At 51.9% G+C, this 20954-nt stretch overlaps 1 protein-coding gene across 2 annotated transcripts in view; it reads right to left on the minus strand.

The window, feature by feature from the left end:
- Positions 1 to 20954, minus strand: part of ERGIC1 (endoplasmic reticulum-golgi intermediate compartment 1) — a 106381-nt gene that overhangs the window by 2227 nt on the left and 83200 nt on the right. For both annotated transcript variants that reach the window (XM_014786102.2, XM_087429410.1), the window contains exons 7-9: positions 19037 to 19097; positions 13911 to 14011; positions 11245 to 11367 (exon numbers count right to left, since the gene is read on the minus strand). In XM_014786102.2, the coding sequence (XP_014641588.1) occupies positions 11245 to 11367; positions 13911 to 14011; positions 19037 to 19097 (285 nt within the window). The remainder of the gene's footprint in view (positions 1 to 11244; positions 11368 to 13910; positions 14012 to 19036; positions 19098 to 20954) is intronic.

Genomic DNA, 20954 nt, shown 5'->3' on the forward strand with positions numbered 1-20954 from the left:
AGCGCTGGCCTGGATGGCCCGGAGCAAGAAATAAATCTCTCACGCTCAGAAGCCTGAGCGTTGTATCAGTGGGATGGGTAGTAATCAAATAATCATACCAATAAATGCAAAACAGAACCCAGGCAAGTGCTACAGATGACAGATGGGCCTACGGTGCCACCAGAAAGCTTATATTAGGGCAGAGTTCCTTACGGTATCACACTATTTACTTTTGGGACCAGATAATTCTTTGCTGTGGGGGCTGTCCTGTGCATTGAAGGACATTTAGCAGCATCTGGGCCTTTACCATCAGATGCCAACAGTACCCTCTCCTCTCTGTTGTGACAACCAAACTGTCTCCAAACATTGTCAAAACTGTCCCCGATCAAGAACTGCTGTAGCAGTGGGATGATAACGAACGCCACCTGTGTGTCCGTACTTCCTAACCTCCTGCCACATAACAACATAATGCCCACAACAGACGGACAGCGCTCACACAGCACCTTCCTGTGCCAGGCACGGTCTGAAGTGCTTCCCGCCTCCCACCTCACCATCCCCAGGCCAACCCCAGGAGGTCAGTACTACTCTTATGCTGATTTTACAGCCAGGGAAACTGAGGCAGAGACACTGAATCGGTTGTCCAATGCCACAGTGATTAGTGGCTGAACTGGGGTTCAAAACTTGGGAGTCTGCACTCTTAATGTGACACTTGCTGCTTCTCAGGCATGAAGCGCCCCGCTGAACTGAAGTGCTCACTTTACCTTGAAGTCGTCAGAACTCCACTCGTGATGGACAAAAATAATGCTATGTTTTACTCAAAAATTTCTGGTCTGGGCCGGCCCCGTGGCTTAGTGGTTAAGTGCGTGCGCTCCGCTGCTGGCGGCCCGGGTTCGCATCCCAGGCGCGCACTGACGCACCGCTTCTCCGGCCATGCTGAGGCCGCTTCCCACATACAGCAGCCAGAAGGACGTGCAACTATGACATACAACTATCTACTGGGGCTTTGGGGGAAAAAAAAAAGGAGGAGGATTGGTAATAGATGTTAGCTCAGGGCCGGTCTTCCTCAGCAAAAGGAGGAGGATTAGCATGGATGTTACCTCAGGGCTGATCTTCCTCACAAAAAAAAAAAATTTCTGGTCTACCTATCAGTTGGCTTCCTGGTGCTATAAAAAAAGCAAATTATGGATGATAGAAGATAAAAGAAGTTCACAGAAGATTTGCAAGGAAACTTTTTTTTTTTTTTTTTTGCTGAGGAAGACCGGCCCTGACCTAACATCGTACCCATCTTCCTCTACTTTATATGGGACGCCGCCACAGCATGGCTTGACAAGCGGTGCGTCGGTCCATGCCTGCGATCTGAACCTGTGAACCCCGGACCGCCGAAGCAGAGTGCACAAACTTAACCGCTATGCCACCACAGGCCAGCCCCTGCAAGGAAACTTTAAATGTATTTTTCCCCTTGAGAACATACTTTATGCCATTCATAAGAACCAATAACACCCATCACCCTGTATGCCTAGGAGGGAGGCACCTCTTCACTCACGTACCCATGGGGCCCAGAGAGGGAAATAATTTGTCCAATGTCATATAGTAAGTGTGTGGCAGAGCCAAGTCTGTCCACTTCCAGAGCTCTCACTCTTTCTCCCATGCCACATTTAAGCGACACTTAAATGACCACAGGACTCAGGAGAAGCCAAGTTGGACAGCCCCAGAGGGCCCCCGAGGCCACCCTGAAGGCACCGCTGGGTAGCTGGCCAGTCACTAACACTCGACCACTGGAGGGCTCTGGGAGATGGCAGTGCCTTAATGGATCCTCTGGCGCCACGTGGAGGAGGCCGGGAGACACAGGGGAGGCAAGAGGGAAGTGCGAATTGAACAGGCGTTTATTTTTAAAATGATATTTCCAAGAGATGAGCTAAGTGGAGGCCTGTGAGGCCCAAGACAGACAGAGCAGGTCTGTACGGAGGGCTGTAAGTGGAGCAGCTGGCATTCCAGTAATAACAGCCCAAGAAACCAGAGCAGCCCCCCAGGGAAGGAAGAGGACGGGGGGCGCTGGGGAGATTATTATGAAGTGTTTTCACCAGGCACGGCCTCTCCCTGCCAGCCTAGGAGCATGACGCAGGGGCCCTTTTCAAGGAAGATGACGGCAGGGAAGCTGACTTATTTCGGTAGAGTGGATCAGATGATGGGAGATTTTACACCACAAAATGCTTTTAGAGCTTGGATCAGAGGATAGGAAAATGTGACTTAAGTACAATGAAGCAAATAATAAAAAATAAAAAATAACCACACACACACATCTATATTCATCTGCACACTCCAGAACCCGAGTGTGCCTATGATTCACATACACCTGGCACCCAGTCTGAAGCCTCCTTTCACTGGGCTGGCCCAGAGCAGGAGGCAACAACATGTGTATTGATGTACACAAGAAACACACAGCTGTGGGGAAACTGAGGCCCTGGGAGCATGGACCACTAAGCAGCAGACCCTGTCCCCGAGTGAGTCTCTGTCGGCCTGGATCTCAGGAGGGCCTGCAGTGAGCTCCCCGTGTACCTACTGATAGTTCCCAGCTCAGCCGCCTGTGCCCTATCACCCTACATCTGTGGAACGTGCTGGTCACCAGTCAACTGAGGGGGGGAATTCTGGCACATTCAGGGGGGCCCCTCAAAAGCTGAGAGAAATCTAGCAGTCTGCCTGCTGCTGCCATGGCCCCCTGCTTTCATCATTTTGCCTTTCGCCTGTTTGGGTGTCCCTGACACGCTCGTGTCCCCAGGTGGTGATTGGTGTGAGGTGAAGCGGGCATCGTGAGGAGAGGTTCCTGGGGTGCTCTCAGGCTGTGGTGCTCCCTGGATTCTGACACATGGATGGCCACAGAAACCCCCCCACCAGGAGGTGACCACATCTGGACTTGTCCAAGGAAGTGGTCAGTCACGGCCCTCCCTCGTCCTGAGAAGGCCACAGTTCCTATGTCTGAAACATAGGGAAATAAAACATAGCCATGAGGCTGCACCAGATGGTGTGTTTGTCTCTGGAGTCAGGCCCTGCACTGGTGATGGCAAGATAACAGGCTTCACCACATTTGTGATTCCTTGGCTGATGTGGGGAAAAAATGACCAACCACAGATGTCAGGAGGCTGAAGTGGATCTCAAGAACAGACTGAGGAAGGGGCTGGCAGAAGGGAGGACACTGACTTGGCATATCCCTGACCTGTGGGGACGGGGCCCAAGATGAACACAAATGAATAAAAATGAAAATAAAGCAATTCATGCCCACGACATGTAGTTTCCAAGGCCTGCTGCTCTGCAGGCAGAAGCGCTAGGGGAACCAGGCCTCCATGGGGCAGAGAGGCTAAGAGCCATGGACCTCCTCACTGTACACTCTGGACTCAGGCAGAGTGGGGTGAGGGGAGCACTGAGGAGTCCACCGGGGCCTAACCTGCTGTGGCAACAGAAAGAGCTTGGCCTGTGGAGGCTGAGTGGTGGCTGTCACTGACTAACTCCAGCCATGGGAGAGCCTTTCTGGGTCTCAGTTTCTTCATCTAGAAAATGGGAAAACGACCCCTACCTTGCCAATCGTCACGCTGCGGGAAATGCCTCCGAGCGCCGGGCACCTAGCAGGTGCTCAGTAACTGATACCCGACCCCATCTTTCAGTTGACCGGAAGGCTCCAACCTTGTTGCTAAGATCTGAGATTCTCTAAACTTCTCTGAGACCCACTCTAAAAAGAACAAAGGGTAAAATATCACTTACTCCCCAGAGCAGGCCTGTGGGTCCGACTTCCATTTTCTACCTGGCTCTTTAATCAGAGTACAAGTCAATTCACAGACAGACAGGACAGCAAGGGTGTCCCAGGCACCATCAGCAGCTTCTTGGCAGTTGCCCAGGCCCCAAGCACTCCAAGGGCCCACTCTACAGATGGGGTAACTGAGGCCTGGACAGGTACTTCCTCCGGTAAGCGCCAAGAACGTCCGTGACAAAGAACATCCCTTGGGGGCAAAGCACCTAGGCCAGAGGTTCTTTCCTTACTTTGGCCAGTCAGGGACTCCTCATGTCTCCCTAGGCCCCCCCTCAACCCTACTGCTTCAACTCTTGTTTTCCCAAGTGCCCAGGGGAGAGAAGACAGCAGAGGTACCTGACACACAGCAGGCACTCAGTACACGTTCACTGAGTAAGTCAAGGAGTGATTAGGTGAGAAAGAATGAATGAGGAGTGGGTGAGTGAGTGCAAGAATGAACGAATGAATGAATGACTTTTCAGGGGAGAGCAGAATTCCACGCCCAAGGCCGGGGCAAAGGTTGCCCACTCTCGGGCGTCAGCCAGGAGCAAGGGTGTGGAGGAGGAGACTCAGGATGGTGTAGCGAGCCCTTACATCACCCCAGCTCCCGGTGCCTGAGTTCCTTACTTTTAAAAATGGGAAGGCTACTCCTCACCCCTCAGGACTGCTGTGAGATTGAACAGGAGTGTCCCTGTCACACATGCACCCTTGAATGCCTGTTCCCTTGGTCCCTCACTACTGCCATACTCTTGTACCTCACAACCAGGCCCCGAGGCAGGGGGACAACCTGTGGGTGTGTGTGTGGTGGTGATGAAGGAGCAGGGACACTGAGCCAGGAAAGGCCACCACAGCCAGCACAGGCAACTCTACTCTGGTCAGCAGCCCCAGCTCCAGAAATGAAAACAAGGACAATTCGATATCCAGGCCCCAGTGAGTCTGAGAGGAGCACAGTACTTTGCTTTGACCAGAAGTCATCAATAATGCCCCTTTGTTCTTCAGCAGAGACTTCCTCCCGGTGGCTCTGCCAGCTTCCTGGCCTCCTACTGTGGAGAGAATGAAGTCAGCTTGTCTACCTTGAAAAGAAGGGTGTCTGTGTGTATTTCTCTCACATTTTAATTACGGCTCTTAATTTCTTATAATATGGAAAGGATGTGTTCCAACCACACTGACTAGAGGGCTGAATCCCTCTGTTGTTCCGGCAGCACTAACGCTGTCCAGGCCTCGCCCCTCCGCCTCCACTTACTTTTCCATAGTGTGCAATGTAGAAGCACCACCCCCCCGCCCGCACCGGGGGGAAGACTGCAGGCTCTGGAGTAAACATCTCTGGGCTCCGATCCCAGCTCTGAGACCCTGGCTGCGAAAGCCGGTTAACCTCTCTGAGCCTCAGTTTCTCTCATCTGTAAAATGGGGCCCACTCTGAGGACGGAGATGCCCTCTTGCTAGCTGCCTGCTGTACTGCAAGTGCTCGGAAACCATTCATTCACTTTCCTCGTCCAGTCAGCATTGCTTGAAATGCTTGTGGAAAAGGCACGGTATGAGGAAATAAATAATGAATTGGAGTCCCATCAGATGCCAGTGGCGGCAGACAGCCTGGAGCCTGGGATGAGAACACCCAAGCCGTCGCTAGATGGAGGTGGGGGCGGTCGTGGAAGGGAGGCTGGTGACTGGGCCCTGGTGAGGTGGGGAGGAGAGCATGTGTTGGTCTCTCCCCAGCGGTGTCACACCTGGCAGCCCCCCCACTCCCACCCTCTAGTGCAGGGGCTGGGGAGGGAGGAGAGCGGAGTCCTCTCCCCGCCATTTTTACAATGGCTGCAGCTGCAAAATACCCACCTTCCTCTCTGAAAAAACCCACCTCAGTTGAGCACCTACTGTGTGCCAAGCCTGAGACGGCACTTTCTTCTGCTTTCTCATTCAATCCTTGCAAGTACTAGGAGGAATGGGGTGACCTCCATTTCACAGAGGGGAAAACAGAGGCTCAGAGAGGGATTGACTTGTCCAAGGTCACACGGCTACCAAGTGGGTGAGGGTGATGAGAATCCAGGTCTGGGAGGCTGCAAAGGGCCTGCTTTTCCTGTTAGACCACCTGCTGCTCCCCCAACCTGAAGGCTCCCCTCAGTCTCCGTCTTCGTGCACGGACGGCTTCTTTATATTTTGTTTCCTCAGTTCTGTTAAGTTTTACCTATCAAATGTCCTGAAGTCAGGGGTCCCATCAGCAAAGTTTATGAAGAAGCTGTGTGGCCGTAAAAATAAGTGTAGTTTGTAAAATGGAGCCATTCCATTCTAATATCCCTTATATACATCTCAGAATCTGCCTCAGAAAAGCAAGCACCAGGAGCTTCTGCTCCAACTGAGAAATCTGTGTGCAGATCAGCTGGAGCAATCTGTCTCCAGTTCACAACCTTCTGGAAGATCTAGCTCTGCTCAGACGTCCGGAAGGATCTGAAGTTTTTTGCACGTTGCCAGACCCGAATAACTGAGCTGCTAATTTGGGTTCTGTTCTGTTCCTCAGATAATAGAAACTGTCCTGGGGGGTGGACCAAGGTGCACACCCCTCTATCTGACTGCTCATTGTCTGACACCCATTTATCACCCACCTGGAGACCAGGGATGACTAAGCCCCAGCCCTGCCTCCCTGCAGCTCACGGTCCTGGGGAGAGAGACACACGGAGGGACGTCTGAGTAGGTGAGAACTGAGGCTCTGAAAGGGCTTTTGTGCTGGTCCAGCTACAAAGCTGCTCTTTTCCCAACTCATACGTTAGTGGGTAAAACATTCCGTCTCCTCTCAATTCTTTTCACCGTCCCAGGCACCTGCTGCCTTCTGTCTATGACAGATTTGTGCAGGTGCCCAGATGAGTGAAAGGTAATCAGATATGGGCAGGCACACTAGTAAACCACCAGCCAACCAGTCTCAGATGGACAGCTTGCATTTTTTTTACAGTTTGTATGTGCGTGACTGTGATTTTATCACACATGTTCACAATATCGCTTTGTTTCCTGCTCTGATATTTCTTCCTGAGTCCCAGGATGGAAGTCACTGTATCAAGTGACCCTGGTGTCCTACCAAGGGCTCTGTGGCTTCCAGTGGCTCTGTTGCTGGAACATCCTTGAGAGCCTTTGTTTTTTTGTTTTGTTTTAATTTTTTTTTTTAATTTATTTTTTTCCCCCAAAGCCCCAGTAGATAGTTGTATGTCATAGTTGCACATCTTTCTAGTTGCTGTATGTGGGACTCGGTCTCAGCATGACGGGAGGAGCGGTGCGTCCGTGCGCGCCCGGGATCGGAACCCCAGGCCGCCAGCAGCGGAGCTCGCGCACTTAACCGCTAAGCCACGGGGCCAGCCCTACTTGAGAGCCTTTGTTCTGGAAGATGGAAGCTCCCAAGCTGGGTGGGGGTGGTGGGGGATGTGGCAGAGGCAAGCGTTGGGGTCAAGTCCTAGCCTTGCCATTTACTGGCTGTGTGATCTTGGATGACTTTCTTTACCTCTCTGGGCCTCAGCTAATTCATATATAAAACAGAAATGATAACATCTACCTTGGAGGGTTCCTGGGAGGATTAAAGGAGACAACTGTAAAATTGCCCAGCACATAGGAGATGCTTAAGTGTAGCTCTATGATCACTTCTTCAAGCAGCTGTCCCTTGTATATTTCTGAGCACCTCTGTCCAGGCCAGGCCCTGCACTGGATGCTGCAGACACAGAGGTGAATCAGACCTGGAGCTCATCACAATCAGGCCTGGCAACAATGAAGCACAACCTAAAGTTTGCGGGATTCTTCCACGGGCAAGGAGCACCTTCAGGGCAGGCACTCTGTCTAATTCATTGATCCCTGCTGCCCAACGGGAGCATGTCACCACCAGCCCATACTTTCTGGTGGCCAAACCTGTCATGGCCATACTGGCCCAATTTGGTACATTGCGACTTCTGGCTGTTCCCCCCCAATAGAATAAAACACACAAGGAAAGAGATGTGACACCTCCGAAGCCATCCAATCTGTCACCACCACCCACTTGAAGGCAATCTCAAAAATGGGGCTTCAGCAAGTGGCAGGGGCAGGGGACAAATGTGCATGTGTGGGAGGAGGCACTCTGACAGGGATCGCTTGCATATGGTTAAACACCATCTGCTTATTCTTAGTGGTGGAATTTTCTGGAATAGCACAAAGCGGAGGTCTGAGCAAGTTGTCCTGGGGGCCCAAAGAGAGGAGCCCCGGGGCAGCCTGGTGGAGGCTTTCTGGAGGACGAAGGCTCCTCCGCTAGGCCTCGGGATGAACAGGTCCTTTCTGGCCATAAAGACCCTAGAGGGACAACCCTGAATCAGCCAGGTGCTTGATACTTAGAAATGCACTGGGGAGGCCCCACCTGCCTCTCCCCTCCACACCCACACCCCTCTGCTGCTCCCACCCCTCATTCCAGCCCACCCACAGCTGCCTCGGCAGCCCCGCAGCCGCCACATGACGACATCCTGGCCTAAGACCCCTCTTCAGCAGCCCCTCTGAGGAGCTATTTGCAGAGGCCCCCATGTGGGGCTTGGGGGCTTTGCACACAAGTGTTAGATTCTAAAAAGAGAGAAAGAGAAGTCACAGCAGGTGCCTCCACTTCCATCCCGGCCCCACCCCACCCCTCGAGGGCTCCAGGGGTCTTTGTGCTGTGTGTCTGCCTGCGAGCGCCATCCCCACATCTGCTGCCCCGTGACAAGGGCCTGTGAAGCTCCACAATGACGCCATCTGCCAGGGACAGCCGGCTGCCTCACTCGGGGCTGACCCCACGGTTGCCGTGGCAACCAGGATGGCAGCGTGAGGCCTCTAGAAAAGCCAGCAGGCTAATGACGTCAGGAGGTTCCCTGCAGCCGGCCCTCACTCAGGTGGAGGTGGATGGGGCAGAGATGAGGAGGGGCCGGGGGCCAAAGGCGGAGGTTCGGGGTCTCAGAGGCGTTCGGCCTCTGGGCGGTGAAGGACCTGCTCCTCCCCTGTGACGTCTCAGGACCTCCAGCTCCCAGAAGTCCATCCCTGTGGAAAGAGGCCGCCTGGCCTTCACAAGACACGCTATGCTGGGCACCTCTGCACGTTCTCTTCCCCTGCTTAGACCCTCTCTCCTTCACTCACCGGTCTAGAAAAGGTCTCCTCACCCTTCAACACCTCTCTCAGGATTTCCTTCTTGGAACTTTCCAGAGGGGACTCTTGGCCGCCGCCGTGCCTGATGCACAGCTCCACTGGAGCCCCCGCTGGATGGGACCGCAGCTCTGCGCGCTCACCCATCTCCCCCACCAGCCGGGAGCAGCTTGAGGGAAGGGAACAGCTATCCCTGCTTCTCAGCAAGGGCTCAGCACGCGGTAAATTTTAGCAAATGTTTAGTGAATAAATGAAGACACTTCATTCCTCAGCCACTTGCCAAAGGGTTTTAAGGCTCAGAGCCTCAGCTGTCTGGCGTGCAGGAGCAAATGAGAAGGGGGACATGAAGATCCTTCTCAAGCCACCGTGATGTGTGGGCTTAGGGGTTTCTCTGCCACCGTCAATGCCGCAGACCCCAGGGCCTCTGAGGAGCAGCCCACACCTGCACAGAGGCACCTACTCGTGTCTTCGTTTCTGTCTTATTCTGGGTCTGCAGTAGGAGTACAGGGCTAAGAATCAGCACCAAGACCCACTTGGGGTGCTACCCTGTGGGGCCTCAGGTAAAATCTCTTGCTCACACATTCTCTGACTTGTGGGTTGAAGGGTTTGTGCGTCTCCCTCCAAAGTGGCCGACTCAACTCACGCGTGCACCAGATGGTACACGCAGGCCTCCCCTACTTCACATCCTCCCAATCTTTGCAGTGGCAGGTCTTTCATTTCTGCCAGTCTTTTAGGATTGAATTGGGTCTTGTTTTGAATCTCATTCCTCCAATTTCCAGTGAACTTGGGCATCTTTTCACTGCCAGTATGGTCTCTTCTGTGAACGACTGAGTCCTTACCCATTTTTCTTTTTGGTGACTTAACTTTTTCTTACTGATTTATAGGAATTCTTTGTATATAAATTCTAAAGATTACTCCTTTCTTGCATGTGTGGCAAATATCTTCCCCCAATCTGTGCCTGGTGTTTTAGCGTTATGTTAGGTGCCCTTTGTTGATCATGAGTTTCAAATTTTTATGGAGTCAGAGAATATCAAAAGGCTGTTCTGAGGCTCACAGAAGCACCAGACTTTTGACGCCCTTTGTACCCACATGACTTTCTGTAAGTGCAAAGAGCTTCCCTTTCTTGATCTCCTACGAGGCCTGGGCATAGGAAGAGTTGGGATTATCATTCCTATTTCATCGATTAGGGGATGGAGGCCTTGGTGCCAACATCTGACTCTTCTTCCTCCTAGCACCCACTCCTCCTGCTTCGACTAACTGGCCCCTGAGTTTTCTCTTGGGGAACTCCACCCCCTCGCAATCCTTGTCCTTGTGGTCGGGGTGGGGCTGGCCAACTGGAGCAGTCCATTCATTCTCCAGGCCACAAGGATGGCATGGGACCTGAGCTGGGCCAATGACAGCACTATCCTATCCAGGACCTGGGGTGGAATTACTGAGAAAGAGGCACTTTCTATTGGTAATTCTATTTGAAAATGAAGCCAGTACAGAGGAAAGCAGGATAAAGAAAGACCTATCTCGGACAATGTTCATGCCTGGATCTAGCCATGCCTGAGGCCTACTTCTCAAGCCAGCTCGATGTGGGGTTCTGTCTCATCTGTAACAGAGTCCTGACTAATACAAATCTAGTCAGAGCTGGAAATGAAAGATCCAGGACAAGACCCCTGATCTTGAATCATTATTAAAAGTATGAAGTGGTACTGCAGAGAAGCATAACGGCCTTCGGGCCTCAGTTTCCAAATCTGTGAGGGAGGGATAATCACCCATCTCTTCTACCTCAGCTGACTCTGGCTTACCAAACATCTCCAGGCCTCTTGGCTGAAGCAGGGCACTGTGACCCTGCTGTTCTGACCTCAAGGACATTTTGAATGGGAGGCCAGGAAACAGTATACTTGATAGAAAAAATCAGCATCGAAGAAAACTGACATCAGCTTGAAGCTGCCCCACAAAACACTGGACTTGATGGAGATGACAGAAAAAAAGAAAGAAAAGAGAACAGGCAGGAAGGAAAGAAAGACAAAACCAGACAAGATCAGCAGCTATAGCTGGAACTGAGACGTGGGGAAAAATGAGTCAAATCTTCACTGTAAAATTTACACAGAAAAGGATAAACCCTGCTAAGAATAATTTCCATAAAAATAAAAATCTGGAGAAAATTATGAACATCTAATTGAGCTATATAAAGATCTGCTTACGGAATTACATTGATTTAGTGGCATTCCCTCTGGAGAGTATTTTCTTGATGAAATGTCATTGGTATTGACATGATTCTGACGACATTTCCAAACACCCTGAGGGTCAAGCCCCCTGAGTAGAGCCTGAGCCCCTAGCCCTGCGGGCTGTGTCCTGCTTCTTCGAGGACCGGTGGGGGCGCCCCACCCACTCACCGTGGTGATGAACCTGTACAGAGGCTGCCGTCTCTCCGTGTACTTGACCGTGATGGGGCTGAGGTCGTAGCGGAACCAGATGGCAGGGATGATGCGGCCCGTGTGGCTGTAGGCGACGTACTCCTGGGGTGGAGGAAGAGAGAAGGGGGGCGGGGGGATGTGAGAATCAGACCCACAAACCACATCTCATGGTGGGTGGGGGCTGGATCGCAGAGGGTCCCCTGGGCTGTCTTCCCTCTCTTCCCGCCAGAGCCACACTCCACCGGCCCCTCCTCTCACACCCCTTCCCCCGGAGGCTCTGGACGGGCAACAGTGCTGGGGGCATTTTTGAACCTTTTGGTGGCTTAGAAATTGACAGTATGACCTAGAAGCAGAATCAAAATATGGATCTGAGAACAGAGATGTAAAAGGACAAGTGTGATTTGGGCTCCGTCTGAGTAAAGGCCTATTTCCCCCTTCGACTCCTGGGCCACGCAAAATCTATTCATTTATTCAACGATGGTTTACTGAGCACCTTTCCTGTGTGCTCGCCCTGAGCTGGCTGCTGGGGACCTTGAGGGGAGTAAGCCCTGCCCCATCCCCAGAGGGGTCACAGTCTGGAGAAGGAGGCAGATGTAAAAATATCTGCAATACTGCAGCATCATATGTGCTGTGAGAGAGGGACACAGAGTGCTGAGGGGGCCATGAATGAATGACCAACTCTTCCTGGGGGCGTCTGGAAGGCTTAGTGAGGAGGGGACATTCTAAGCCACACATGACATCCTGAGGGGTGGCAGTGGGGGGAGGGGGAGGGGGAGGGGGAGGGAGAGAAGGTCAGCCCTGCCACTAGCCTTCCTGAGAAGGCACCGGTGGGACTTAAAGGATGCTAAGGGGCTGAATGAACAGTGTGTCCTCTCTGATCTGGGCACTTTGGGATGCTGAAAACCTCTGGGCTACTCTCATTCGTCTACATCAACTGGAGACCAAACTAAACCAAAGGGGCACTCCCAACCCCAAATGCTAGGGCCCGAGCCCTGAGGCTTCCTCCAGGGACACCCCAAGACCTGCCCTCTCTGTCGGATTGCCACCGGCCCTGCAGCCCCGCCTGCTCACAGGGCAGGCTGGGGCCAAGGCCACAGAGAGAGCTGAGCAAGCTGTTCTGGCTGCTGGGCCCTTGCCAAAGCCTTGGGGGAAGGAGCCTTGGGCTAAGTAATATCAGCTTTCTCCAGGGAGAGCTGATGGGGCAGAGTGACCGGCTGGGTCACAGACCAGAGCTGAGGAACAGAGGAAAATAACGAAAAATGGTAGCAGCAGGTATCATTTACCCAAAGCCTGCTTTATGGGCTAATCAGTTTTAAAAACATCACCTCATTTGCCAGCAGTCTTACAAGGTGGGCACCATCCCCGTTTTACAAATGAGTAAACTGAGGCATGGCGTGGTTATGTGACTTGTCCCAGGTCACATAGTGAGTGAGTGACTGAGCGGGTCTGATCTGGCAGTCTGCTCCACAGCCCAAGCTCTTTCCACTCAGACTGCATCCGCCTTCTCTGTTAGATGCTCTCAGCACTTGAGGGTTACAACGAGATGCCCTCCAAGAGACAGTGAATAAAAGAAAAGAGATTCCTTCTGGAGAGTTACACCAGAACACCAGCACAGGTGGATCAGAGCAGAGGGACAAGTCACCCAAAAGAGAGTAGCTCCCAGCCCGGCTGACCCGAAGGCTTTTGTTCAGACTGAGTGGGTGATGTGATCAAGAGGCCTGGCTCTGGAGCCCAAGGAGACCCTGGTTCTAATCCCCACTTGGCCACTTTGTAACTCTGTGACCCTCTCTCAGTGCCTCAGTGGACAAATCTGTAAAAGGAGAATAGTCTCAATGTCAGAGCTGTCATGCAGACTGGAAAAGATGTGGAGAGGGACAGCTTAGCATAATATCCATCCCATAGCAAGTACTCAATAAATGATAGCTGCTACTCTTAATCTTATTATCATAATTAATTGAACTAAACGACATATCACTTCTAAGGGGTTTGGACAGCCCTGGAATAGAAGAAAAAGGAGAGGCCCGGTGGTAAACGGAAAGACCCACCCATCAGGGTCTACAGAGGGGCCTCAACCAACAGGCTTCAAGCATTCACGGTCCATTGGCGGGGTCATCTCCGGGGAGACCTGAGGCTGTCTGGGCTTGAAAACACTAACTGTTGGCCATTCCATTCCACTGGCTCTGACCATGCTCTGCTTCCCACAAAGGCCTGCCTGCTTTTCCATGACTGAGTATCGGGGTCCTGGGCCATCCCAGTGTGATTCTTCAGCCTCATGATTTCGGATAAAGTGCTTGTGCCCTGAGAGCCAGAGCATGTCGTGTGCTGGCCAATCAGGATCCTGAGTCTGAAGGACTGGGGCCAAGTGCAGGGCTGTGCAGACATCTGCAACCCCTGGGACCTTGAGGGAAGCCACCTGCCTGCTCTTTCTTAAACAGATCACACCCTATCTCCTGGTTAGACTTCCTCCCCTTGACTCTGAGACTGCCCTCTCATCTTTACCCAGGGACAGAGCCTGGCCACAGCAGCCTCCCAGGAAAGGCCCCTGAAGGGAACCTGCGGACATCACGCCCAGACACTTGTTGCCTCTGCTGTCGGCCAGCAGAGGGCGCGATTGCACGCAGCTGGGCCCAGGCGCGGCCGCATACCTTGTTGGCCACCGTGTACTGGTAAGAGTACCGCTGCTTGCCACTCTTGTCCTCGTAAACCGTGGGCACGATCTTCAGGATGTAGTCGTGGGAGGCAAGGGCTGTGGGAAGAACACAGCAGGATGAAGCAGGGATGGCTGGCAGCTTGCCTTTTTTTTTTAATTTTTTGTTATTTTTTAAATTAAACTTTTTATTTTGAGATAAAGAAATAATACAGAGAGATCTCAAGTACCCTTGATCCAGGTCATCCCAATGGTAACAGCTTGCAAAACTATCTACACTCTCACTACCAAGATATTGACATTGATACAATTAAGATACAGAATGTTTCCAGCACCATAAAGATGCTGCCCTTTTCTAGCCACACCCTCCTCCCTTCTAGCCAAACCTTTCTCCTCCTTAATCCCTGGCAATCACTAATCTGTTCTCCATTTCTATAATTTGTCATTTCAAGAATGTTATATAAACGGAATTATACAGTACATTTCCTTTTAGGAATGGCTTTTCTTCACCCAGCATAATTCTCTGGAGATTCACCCAGGTTGTTGTATAACTATACATGTCCGTTCTTTTTCACTGCCGAAAAGTATTCCATGGTATGAACATAACCACTCACCGGTCAAAGGACATCTGAGTTGTTTCTAGTTGTTACCTATTACAAATAAAGCTACTACAAGCATTTGTATACAGATTTTTGTGTGAACATAAGTCTTCATTTCTCTGGGATAAATGCTTAGGAGTGCAATTGCTCGGTTGTTGCATGTTTAGTTTTTAAAGAAACTGGCAGCTTCTTCTATGTCATTTCAACCCTAAACCTGCTTGGCATCGCCAGGGGTGGGAGGGAGGGTGAGGCTCACTCCCCACATTTTTACTACCAAATAACCCCTCTTCATCTTTTCCCCTTGGACAGGAATTGAGAGACTCTGCCTGTCAGTATCTTGACTCTTGCACTGCATATAATATTAATATTCTGGAAGCGACCCAGATGTCCATCAATAGGGCTGAAGAATGGGTGCTGGGAGAAGGCCACTCTCCAAGAGGTACCGTTAAGTGGAAAGGACCAAGTTACAGAACAGGGTGAACAACATGTTTCCATGTACTGGGGGCAGGGAAGACTCTCTCTGTATGTGTGAATATACAGAAGAATTTTCTGGAAAGATCCCCAAGAAACTATTAGCAATTTAGGCTCTGGGGAGGACGTTAGGATTTGATAAAGGTCACACTTCATTGTGCACTCTCTGATCCTATTTGAAGATTTTATTTATTTATTTTCCCCCCAAAGCCCCAGTAGATAGTCGTATGTCATAGCTGCACATCCTTCTAGTTGCTGTATGTGGGACACAGCCTCAGCATGGCTGGAGAAGCGGTGCGTCGGTGTGCGCCCGGGATCCGAACCCGGGCCGCCAGCAGCGGAGCGCGCGCACTTAACCGCTAAGCCATGGGGCGGGCCCAGATCCTATTTGAATATTGTTATTTTTGAAACAAACTGGGTTTAAGTTTTCAAAAGAAAGAGCCCACCAACCAGAAACACTCCATCTATGAAGCATTGATTAATTTCTTTCCCCATTTTCAATTAACGGGAGATCAGTTCTGCCTCCACCGGGCCTTGTCATATTCCACTGTAACTCGTACCCCACCCCGCTGGATGGGGGAGGCTGCAGGGGGCAGGGACTGAGCCTTACCCATCCTGTGTCCCCAGAACCCCGCGCAGAGCCTGGTACGGAGTGGACAGTGGCAAATGCTTACTGAATTAATGAACGGATGGAGGGACGGCTGTCAGAGGCATGAGTGTAACAGCAGATGGGTCAGCTCCTGATGAGCATGAGGCAACCAGAGTCAAACACCAGGTTGACAGAATGCTGGCCCACAGCTGCCCAATATCACCCGGGAAAGGTAGGGATTCCCTCAGGCTTCTGGGATGCTAAGAGGCCCTCAAGGACCCCTCTATTATTGCCTTCTAGAATCTCAGGTCACGGACCATGGAGCTACAACAACACAGAGATTCAGGCCTGTGGGCTCTAATCCTGGTCTCGTGGCTGAGTCGGTCCTGAGTCCTTGGGCTCACCTTCTGTAAGAGGGTAGGGGAGGTCGATGGCGTTCACGGCCTCTGCCTGCCAATACCACATCTTGGTAATGAAAGGACAGTGCTTCCTCAACTGTCTCGAGACCTGACTCCTCTGAGAACCTGGGACAAGCCCCGCAGCCTCAGCCCATGAAGACCCCAACACCCCTCTGCTGAAGCCCGCAGCGCTCCCCAACGTCAGGAGCGCTAGAGTCACCCGGGGTCTAAAAGGCAGACACCGGGGCCTCACTCCAGAGATTCTCACTCGGGGGTCTGGGGTGGGGCTCAGAACCTGCATTTGAAACTAGGAGCCCTAAGATCACCACTGAATATAGTGTTCCAAACGCCCATCGCCCAGGCTAAACACTTGAAGGAACGAAAGAGGGAATGCCTTAAGAAGACCACACCTCTATAGTCCTGTTAAAATTTGTATAAAACACAGACGATCACACAGAAAAAAATAAAAATCACCCATGAATCCACCATCCACAGAAAACAGGGATTCGTATTGCCATGTATAAACTGCCAGACTTCTATTTATATGTAGATTTATGTTTTCCTAAAACTGGGTCATACCGTACCTTTTTCTAAGAACTGAACCTTGCAGACACTGTTTGAGGCCTAAGACACAGACTGCAAGCTCCAGTGTTTGTTCTATTCGCCTCCATAGCCCCTGGCACAGTGCCTGGCACACAGCAGGTGCTCAATAAATGTTTGCTGCTGGATTGCCATCGAGGTTCTGACACCTCACAGTCGGCGGCCGCACGGACCCCACGGTGTGGCCACGATCAGTGTCCTCTACTAGCTGCCGAGGCTGGCACTGGCGCTCTCCCTCATTTCCACCCTTGTAAACAATGACCTAATGAACATTATTTTCCTACGTCTTTGCACATTCTCTTAATTATTTCCTTAGCTTGCTCTCCTATGAGTAGAACTGATGACTCAAAGGCAATAACCATTTTTAAGGCCTTTGATACAATTTGCCAAATGCCCACCAGACACTGCACCTAATTACACCCACGTGGATTCCTTGTCAGCTGACCCCTCCTAAGGGCTGCTGGCTCCAACCTGATCCAGGCAGGCCCACACACCCTTCTGGCTCCCTCCCACCCTCCCTCCCAACATCTTATTACGGGAAAATTCAAACATATAAAAAGTAGGGACTTGAGGCGTGAACGCCCACGCACCCACACCCCAGCTTCAGGAATTAACAGCACACGGCCAGTTCTGCTTCATCTCTGCCCCACCGCTCCTCCTCCCCCATTTTATTTTGAAGCAAATCTCAGACATCACATCAATTCACCCACTAATATTTTAGTTATGTCTCTCTAAAAGATAAGGACTCTTTAAAAAAAAACCACCACTACAATGCCATCATCAGAGCTAAAATATCAACCATCACTCCTCAGCATCTTCGAAGAGAGAGGTCTGTGCCGGGAAGAAAAATAGGTTTGTTACTAGAGTGCGGGTTACTTTAGATGAGGTGGTCAGGGAGGACCTCTCCGAGGGGGTGGCGTTTGAGCTGAGACCTGAATGACAAGAAGTTGCCCCCTGGGAAGACCTAGGAGCAGAGGGACCCACAAAGGCAAAGGCCCAGCGGGGGGACAGGGCTTGAGAGCTGAAGGAATGAAAGCCAGCCCTACCCTGTCTGTGGGTTAATCTAACGCATTTTCCTTTCCACCAAAGCCAGCCGGCGATGGCTTTTGTCACTAGCCCCAGAGCAGGAAAGGTTTTGTGCCCACGTCCTCTATTGGCTCGCACACTCTGGCCTTCCTAGCTGATCCTAGTCCAGCACCAGGCAGCGGAGGGGTCCATGCTAAATGCAAGTGTGTGGGAACAGCCGCCTTGGGACAACACTCTGCCCTTACACAGAACGATCACGACTACCTCACCACGAGGAGCATCATCTCCCTCTGCTATGATCGGACATTTGCTGCTAGAGGCAGCACGCGTGGGCACACGCCCAGCTGGGAAGCAATTAATGTAAAGCAAACACCGTAAATATTAAAGGCGTTACTGTGATGGTGAAAAACCAGAAACCACAGACATTCTCCATGAAAAGGCACTACCTGAGCACAGCACGGCAGAGCTGCTAGATGGGCAATCACGCCTCGGGTACCAATGGAGAAACTGTACGGAAACTGTGGTTATATAATAATGCAAAGGACAAAATCAGAAGGTAAGGCGCTATCTACGCTTGGAAAAAATGACTCCTGCTCACTGACAAGGAGTCCCAGGGACACAGAGAAACAAAAAGCTTTGTTGTGGGGGCAGGTCACGGAGGGATGTTTGTTTTGCTTGGATTTCTGACTGTTAGAGAGTAAACGTATTTTGAGAAATGATAAATGATATGTGGGTGAGAAAAGGGAGCCCAGGTCAGAAAATGAGAAAAGTCCAGATAACCTGTCCTGCAGGATCCACCTGTAGACAGGCCTCCCGGGCCCAGTCTGTGCACAGGTCCAAGGCCCCACATGCGTGTGCATGCGTGTAGGTGTGCACGTTCTTCTGTAGGGATGTAAAGATGTGGTGCTCTCTTTAATCCGGGCCGAGGTGCCGGGGAGCTGAGGAGGAAGCGGGCTCAGGGAGGGGCCCGTCATGGGTGGGAGGGGTTCACGCACAAGGAGAGGGTGGGGTGCGGGAGGCAGCCCAGGCGGCCAGACCAGGCTGAGCCACCCGCAGCCCTGTTCTCAGGGTGCCACTTGGAGCCAGGATGAATTCTGGCTCTGCCATCATCCCTGGGATCTAAGGTGATTATCTCAATCTACAGCAATGGCGGGCACCAATGCTAACAATAACAAAGAGAGCAGCTGGTGTTCACTGAGCACGTGTGATGTGCCTGGGGCTGCCACACACTTTCCCCAGGACCAGTCGCTTTTCTCCCCTTCTCTGTAAGACAGGGACGATTCCTCCTTGCTCACAGGCTGGCTGTGGGAGTGAAGCATTAACAGCTTGGCTTACAGTGAATGCTTGAGAAACGTCCCCTCCCCTCCCTTCCCCCTCCCCTTCTCTGCTGCACTGGGAGTCCCCGAGCAGAAGGCTGCTCCCAGGGATACGGGGTACTTACGGTTGGAGGTGAGTCTGTCTGCTCCCCCAAGAGCATTGAAAGCTCCGTGGACGTTCTGGACCTGTGGAGAAGCACAATAAGGGGACTGACTCCACGGTGCCGCCACCTCCAGGCCTGGCCCTGGCTATGGGGGGATGGCAGGTGCAGCCTGGTTTAGGGACCTTACCTGTGAGTAAAATGGGGATCCAGCAGGGTCTATCTTGTGGAGAAGTTGTGGGTAGGATACAGACACAGCACAGGGCTAGCACATGGTAGGCTCTAGCTTGCTTCCTATTCTGAGTACCTACTATGCGCCACTCTGTCCTGGATACTTCATGTCATCTCATTTAATTCCCCCCGAATGATGTACCATGGGCCCATTTTACAGAAGAGCAAACCAAGGCTTGGAGAAGCACCAAACTTGTCCAGTGTCCAGCAGCTGATAAGTGGCTGAGCCGAACTCCAAATTCACGTCTGTCTGACTTCAGCCTGAGCTCTTTCCACTAAGCAACACAGAAAACTCAAGCAAAGATGGACCTGGCTCCCAGCAGGCTCCTCCTGAGACACCCACAGCCCGCTGAAAGAGGACCCAGGCTGCTGGCCTCCCACCCCCTCTGCTACAGGGAACACATAGCAGTTGTGAAGAGACCTCTTCTCATGGCAGCCAGCCTGGCTGTGTCCCCCTACAGGGGCTGCTACATAGTGGAGCAGAAGGCCACACCCAGCTTCTTCTCTGAGGATGACAGGAAACCAGGTCAGCCTCAAGGAGAATCTAAAGCAGGACAAGGCACACCTGGCACATGGGGCATGCCACTGTGGGCACAGTTAACAGAGGCTGCTGAGCTAGACACCCTGGAAGGCTTCCTGGAGGAAGTGACACTAACACCAAGATCTGCGGGAAAGTGGGAAGTTAATCAGGCAAGCAACACATGCAAAGGCGTGAGCCTGGATACTGAGGGGGTAAGGAGTGGGAAGGAGCAAGGTCAGAGAGGTGGGTGGGGACAGGCTCCTGCAGAGACGGCCATTCCAGGAACAGTGGGCAGTAGCTGGGTGGCCTGACTGATCCCTGATCCTGGTCTCAGCTGATGTTTACTGAGCACTTAACAGAACTGCACACTCTCAATAAGCCCAAAGGAAGATGTGTCCATGTGCTGCCTTGGGACTGACCATGTGACGACTTGGTTTCTGACCCAAGAGGACAGTGGTTTTGGAGACAAGAGTGCTAGAATGTTCCCTCCCATCATCACGTGTCATGGCTTTCTCTCACATTCATCTATATGATTATTGATTAACTTCTGTCTTCCCCTCTAGACTGTAAGCTCCACACAGCAGGGACCATGCTCATCCTCACCAATGTGGGCAAGGCCTGGCACGCAGTAGGTGCTCAGTAAAGATTTGCTGCATAGATGGATGGATAACAGATGGGCAGATAGACCCTCAGCTAAGGTTTTTACATTTAAAGAAACCCTATTTCCACCATAACAATGCCTAAGCGGAAGGCTGGCACCGTCCTTCTGTTCTGCCCACAGCACACAGCAACACAAGACGGCTCCCTCTCCTCCCCAGTCCCTCCTCCTCTCTTCTCCTCCGCCCTGCTGCAGCCCGGGGCCTGTCTCCCCTGGCCTTGGCTGCAGCCCTTCCCTCGCCCCCCTGCCTCCAACCTTGCCTCATGGGCCTGTCTTCCACACAGCAGGTGGGTGCTCTTCCTAAGACCCCACCCTGCCTGGTCAGCCCTCACGTTCCTAAACCTAACGTGGGTCTCCTGCCCCACACAAACCCAGCTCCTTGCTCTCCTCCAGGTCGAAACTTCTGAGCCCTCTCAGCCGACTCTAATGCCCTCATTCCCTGGGTCTTTTGTGGACAGGATACCATTCTGATGTCGTGGACACTTGCCGATCCATTTTTTTCTAAAAGTAACCTGGAGGGTCTTTTATATGAA

The sequence above is a fragment of the Ceratotherium simum genome, chromosome 4, assembly GCF_057802395.1.
Source record: "Ceratotherium simum simum isolate JZ-2026a chromosome 4, ASM5780239v1, whole genome shotgun sequence".
Taxonomy (NCBI): Eukaryota; Metazoa; Chordata; class Mammalia; order Perissodactyla; family Rhinocerotidae; genus Ceratotherium; species Ceratotherium simum.